Source organism: Capricornis sumatraensis, chromosome 6 (assembly GCF_032405125.1).
Source record: "Capricornis sumatraensis isolate serow.1 chromosome 6, serow.2, whole genome shotgun sequence".
NCBI lineage: Eukaryota > Metazoa > Chordata > Mammalia > Artiodactyla > Bovidae > Capricornis > Capricornis sumatraensis.
Genome location: NC_091074.1, coordinates 78,856,694 through 78,863,023, shown reverse-complemented (window position 1 = coordinate 78,863,023; position 6,330 = coordinate 78,856,694). Strand labels below are relative to the sequence as shown.

The 6,330-nt window shown below is 44.1% G+C and overlaps 1 protein-coding gene across 2 annotated transcripts in view; it reads right to left on the bottom strand.

Annotated features, from left to right (window-relative positions):
• Positions 1-1,203: 1,203 nt before the first annotated feature.
• The window catches only part of SLC39A14 (solute carrier family 39 member 14), a 50,887-nt gene continuing 45,760 nt past the window's right edge, over positions 1,204-6,330 (bottom strand). For both annotated transcript variants that reach the window (XM_068974053.1, XM_068974054.1), the window contains exon 9: positions 1,204-4,287. In XM_068974053.1, coding sequence (XP_068830154.1) covers positions 4,141-4,287 — 147 coding nt within the window. In that variant the 3' untranslated portion in view covers positions 1,204-4,140. The remainder of the gene's footprint in view (positions 4,288-6,330) is intronic.

Sequence of the window (6,330 nt, the reverse complement as noted above, 5' to 3'; positions counted from 1 at the left end):
ACAATGGAAACAGTGACAGACTTTATTTTCTTGGACTCCAAAATCACTGCAGATGGTGACTGCAGCCTTGAAATTAAAAAACACTTGCTCCTTGGAAGAAAAGCTACGACAAACATAGACAGCATATTAAAAAGCAGAAACATTACTTTGCCGGCAGAGGTCCGTATAGTCAAAGCTATGGTTTTTCCAGTGGTCACGTATGGATATGAGAGTTGGACTATAAAGAAAGCTGAGTGCTGAAGAATTGATGCTTTTGAACTGTGGTGTTGGAGAAGACTCTTGAGAGTCCCTTGGACTTCAAGGAGATCAAACCAGTCAATCCCAAAGGAAATCAACCCTGAATCTTCATTGGAAGGACTGATGCTGAAGCTGAAACTCTTAATACTTTGGCCACCTGATTTGAAGAGCTGAGTCATTAGGAAAGACCCTGATGTTGGGAAAGATAGAAGGTAGGAGGAGAAGGGGATGACAGAAGATGAGATGGTAGGACGGCATGACTGACTCAATGGACATGAGTTTGAGCAAGCTCTGGGAGATAGTGAAGGACAGGGAAGCCTGGAATGCTGCAGTCCATGGAGTCGAAAAGAGTCGGACACAATTGAGCGACTGAACAACAAATATTCTCCAAGTTTCAAACCATAGATTTGTACGAGTGAAAACAGTATGACAGAAAGTTCTTTTTAGGAGACACTGTCCATCACTGATAAAGTCATGGGCTCCATTAAAAAATAAGTTAATCATTTTAAAGTGAGCATGTTACACTATCTGAGGTTCCTTCTAAAGTGAAAGTGAAAGTCGCTCACTCATGTCTGACTCTTTGCAACCCCATGGACTTTACAGTCCACGGAATTCTCCAGGCCAGAATACTGGAGTCGGTAGCCTTTCCCTTCTCTAGGGGATCTTCCCAACCCAGGTCTCCAGCACTGCAGGCAGATTCTTTACCAGCTGAGCCACAAGGGAAGCCCAAGACTACTGGAGTGGGTAGCCTACCCCTTCTCCAGTGGATCTTCCTGACCCAGGAATCAAACTGGGGTCTCCTGCATTGCAGGCAGAATCTTTACCAACTAAAACCCCTCTCCAAATGTAAGGTGGACCAGTAAAAGGAAGCTTTGTTAGTGAGACATCATCGCCACCTTGTGTTCAACAGTTTTCATTACACCCACCTTACTGCAAAAGATGACAGGATTCAACAGTTAGAGAATATAGCTTTATTTATAGAATCTTACAAATAAAAACATTTACAGTCCACATAACTTAAGTTTATTTTATTTTCTAATTTATCTTCATAACACCTGAGTCATTTAAAAAAATACTGTGTTGGAATTGCAGAACTGTAAAATAAAATATGAATAATAAAAGCTAACCTCTCTCTTTTGCAAAAATCAGACAACCTTTTGTTTCTTTCAAAGCCGATTTCCAACATATTGCTATCTCCATATTACCATGTGGAAGAGGATTTACTAAAAACAGGTCTTAGGATACCATAAAAGAGAAGCTTTCTTTTTAAAACCCAGGGTGAAGGACCAGTGAAAGGGAGACCTAAGTTGACACGAGACACAAAAACCCTTGGAGGCAAGGACAGGAGACCTCCAAGACAGGGGAGGATGAAAAGCAGCAGACGCCCTCCTCTGGAGTCACGGCTCCTGCACGTTCCACATACTTTCTTGGTTATCCTTGGAGAAAGGTGATCCACAAAGGGAGAGAGGCTGAAGACGCTAATGCCAGACGTGAAATAAGTCCTCAGAACTTGCTACTCCTCAGACTTCTAATGTGTACAAATGCTTGACACAGCAAACCCAACACTTCAAAAAGAAACTGCCACATTTTCGATTCACGAGGCAAATCTGTTGCACAATTTCAGTGTCTCTACCCCTTCTAAGCTCCAACTGGGACTGGCCTCTGGACCAATTACAGTTTGCAAACAACTCCCCTTTGAAGAAGGTGTCTGTGAAAGCACAGTCAGCTCTTAATATGGATGTGCACGAGAAGGGAAAACACCCTACTGCTCACATTTCATTTTTTAAATTTGCTCAAGGTTACATTTTTGGGCTCTTTTCCTAAAACTAGAAACCCACTAACGCTTACTTAGGATTCTACTCCACAGATACCAGTGTCTGTAAGGAAGGACAGATCTACAGGGAATGCTAAAATTATCAAGTTAATACTTCGATGTAAATTAAGGGAAGCAAAATCGTCTAAGGTCCTAAGGTTTGAGTGTTATTTCCTGCTAGCTCCTGAAAGCAGTCTGAGAAAAGTGAAACAGAAGAGACAAGGATTTGTTTCAAAACAGTTAACAGTGACAATAATAACGACAGTATAAAAAGTTAGATTCCAACATTCAAATTGGTTCTTTGGTAAAAACTGGACTGTAATCCTACCAGGAAGTCTGTCCTGACAATTCATCTAGAATCTTGAAAACTGAGTTTTCTTCCTCCTTCCGCCCATTCTCAAATCTATCCAAGTCAACAGGCAAGATGAGAAAAACTTGTAAAGCATCACCAGCGGTTTTCCTGCTCATGTTCAAGAATAGTTCCGGTTTGAGGGATGTTTCCCAAAGGAAAAAAAAAAAAGAAAAAAACCCAGAGTCGATGCTTTCAATTATTGTAGAGTGGAAAAGCTTTCCTGTCAGAACAGAAATGTGCTCGGGTGGTGGCGACGGACCAGCGCTGGTCAGCCACGCGCAGAGGTCGGTCTGCGAGCACAGCCTCTGGGCTGCGACCGCGGGCACCACTGAGGAAGGCTTCTGGAGAGGTCGGCTCCCCAGAGTGGCTGAGGAATCTCGCGTTATCAATATGATAATAATACAGCAATTCACCTAGTGAACCTGGAGACTAGCTCCCCTCACAGGCGGAGCTCTGTGGAGAGGGCTCCACAGGGCAAGCAGGTGACCTACGGTCTCCCACACACGAGTCTATCAATTCATTTTCTGAAGAGTTATTAGCATAATTCATATTCAGTTTCATACAGGATTCGCCCTTTCTGGTGTGGGGTGAGGGCGGAAGGGGGACCCAGCTGGAACTCCTGGGCCCCCTATTCTGTCAACACCAAGGACGCTCCCCTCCCAGCTCAGAGTTCTATCGCGTGTACTGTTACTTGTGGCATTAGTGAGTCCTCAGTGTTGCCTGCCCTGACTGCGCCTCCGATTACCCTTGTCAAGAAGACCCCAAGCGGCACTCCAGTACTGAAAGTCAACTTGTCACTTGGCAGCACGAGTTGTTGTCCAGGGAGGTGAATTTGTGCGGTCTCCCCTCCAACGCGGGTGTCATCACTGTGCTTAGAGTGTGCTGCCGGGGAGGCAGTGGAAAAGTCTCTCAGGAGATGGGGGTGGGGGCTGAGGCGTGGGAATTGTAGCTAACCCATTGGATTTCTCAGAGGTCTCTTCTCTGCCCTCCCGCGTCCGCCAGTGTTCATCTGAAAGGAGGGGAGGTTCAGGCAACACAAACTACTCGCTGCTCACCTGGACAACCACAAAACACCAGGTGCAGAACCAATTTTGGCCCAGGGTCCCAGTGGGAGTAAGTGACCATCCTGACAAGACACACTCCCCTCGCCCACACACAAGGATCCTTGCCTCTCCTCCAGCCCTACTCATCTGATTCCAGCTTTGACTTCTCTTTGACAGAACAGGCAACCGAACAGACTTTGAAAATATAAGAGAGATTCCTGTCCTTTGTATTTTTGCTGTAAAAGAAACAGGCAAATTCACTTAAAAATGGGTCACCCTGAGGCCCAGGAAACACACTGAGATTTTATGAGCCCCAAACTGTAGGTTCACCTCCTACTATTACTCACCAAGCTGTGAGCCCTGGCTCTCTTTCTGTGTCACCTGGCCAAGGATTCAGAATGTCTCAGTGCTGGTTGGGAGAGAAAGTGGCCAAGGTAACCAGAGGGAAAAGTTAGGCTTGTCTTTTGAGCTGCGTTGAGAAGAGGAAAGGGACAGAGGCACTACCGAGAGGCTGGTTACCAGGGCAGCTTATTCCTTGGATAGAGCATTTTTAAAACCAGCTGACATTTGAATGTAGGAATAGAGTCTGTGTCACAGTTTTTAATAGAACTGCCTCTTCTGAAGCGCTTCCTGGATGAGGCGTCCTTAGGCAGCCCAGGGCCGGACTGCCAACCCCGCTGGCTCCTGGCGGGGCCCTATCCGATCTGGATATGTCCCGAGTACATGGTGAGGACTAGCATGATGCCAAAACCAGTCAAGAGGCCCAGGTTCTGGATGACAAAGGGGATCAAGAAACTGCCCTTGCGTTCATCCTCTTGGCTCACCTCGTTCATCTCAGGGAACTGGGAAAGAAAAGGAGAGAACATGGGAGCTGCAGTTCTTTTCTTCTTGCAGCTCCTTCAAGTGCAAGACAATTCAGTTATATACACTATTGAATAATCATTAATGTTTATTATTATTATATTTTTATGTGAAAATAACACATCATCCGTGTACATGATTATTATAACTATTATATATAATATTTAATCAAGATGCATGCACGCAAGCTCAGTTCCTCAGTCATGTCTGACTCTGTGATCCCGTGGACTGTAGCCTGCCATGTCCGTACGATTCTCCAGGCAAGAATACTGGAGTGGGTTGCCATTTCCTTCTCTAAGGGATGTTCCTGACCCAGGGATTGAACCCACGTCTCCTGCATTGACAGGCAGATTCTTTTACTGCTAAGCCACCAGGGTATATTAAAAAAAAAGGATTGCTTTACAAAGAAAATCAATAGCAGTAACTTCTAGAACTTAAACATTATCACCTTTCTCCAAGGTGGTTGCCACTGCTTTGCAACTATGGAGGTGAAACAAAGTACTATACATATATGTAACCCTGGATGTTTTTAGAGGCTGGTTAAAAATAACCACTCTAATAAAACTGCCACTTGTTTAGGAAACTGTGTAAGGGGCCTGAAAATGGAGCTAAGTATCACAATGACTCAAGGTCTCCTGCATCTGGCTAGCAAGGCATGCATGCTCAGTCATGTTCGACTCTCTGCGACCCCATGCACTGTAGCTCTACAGGCTCTTCTAGTCATGGGATTTCCGAGGCAAGAATACTGGAGTGGGTTGCCATTTCCTTCTCCAGGGGATCTTCCTGACCCAAGGATTGAACAAAAAATATCCTAACCCACTGGCTGAGGATGGACCGTGGTGGTCAGTACTCTCATCATCTCATCAAAAACACTACTTTTCAGGACTTCCCTGGTAGTCTAATGGTTAAGAATCTGTCTCCCAGTGCAGGGGACATGGGTTCCAGCCCTGGAAGGCGAAGATCCCACATGCGTTGGAGCAACTAAGCCTGTGCTTCACAATTAATGAGTCTGTGAGCCCTAAAGCCTGTGCTCCACAACAAGTGAAGCAATGAGAAGCCCATGAACCGCAAGGAAGAGTAGCCTCAGCTCGCCACAACCAGAGAGAGCCTGCATGTAGCAATGAAGACCCAGTGCAGCCAAAAATAAACAAACACATGATTTTTTTAAAATAATACATTCCAAAAAAATAAATAAATAAACAATACATTCCAAGGATACAGAACATAATGCATTCAAACACGCCAAAGAATATGTCATGCCCTTAAGGAAAGAAATCAACTGCGTTAGAGAAAAAGATGCAACAAATCAGATATTAAACTAGCAAACTCAAACAAACGTTAGTGGGCACAGTACAATGTACACTTTCAGACACTGCTAATAACGTAAAGGAAGGTTAAGCTTTTTTAGAAAGCAACCTGGCAATATGTATTAAAACCTCAAACTAATGCAGCCTTTCTGAGCCAGTGATTCTTGTTCTGGATCAAGTACATTCTCTCACCAAATAATACCAGCAGTGGAGATGACGCCTTTTTTGGTTTTGTTTTGGTGTGCCACGCTGGATCTTAGTCCCCCAAACAGGGATCATACCCACAGCCCTTGACGTGGAAGTGTGGCACTCTAACCACTGGACTGACAGGGAATTCCCTGAAAAGGATGCCTTTAAAGAATATACAGCATGAAAAACGTCTAGGACGTATTAAGTGAAAAAAGAAACTAGGATACAGAAGTGTATATTCAGTGTGATTAGTTGTTTAAAAACAAACATGCTGCATTGTGAAGAAACAAGAAATAAACCCAAGTGGTAGTATTCTGAGGGAGAATAATTATGGGTAATTTTCCTTCCTTCCCTCCCTTCCTGCCTCCTTCTTTCTATTTATCTATGAATATCTAAAAGATATTTAGGTAAGGACCCTGGAGTTGAGATAGATCATTTTCTTCAGTGACATATGCCCAAGGAACATAGGCTTTTTATCCTTTAAAAATCTAATATCCCTTTAAAAAAAGCGTTGTATACTTTAAATAG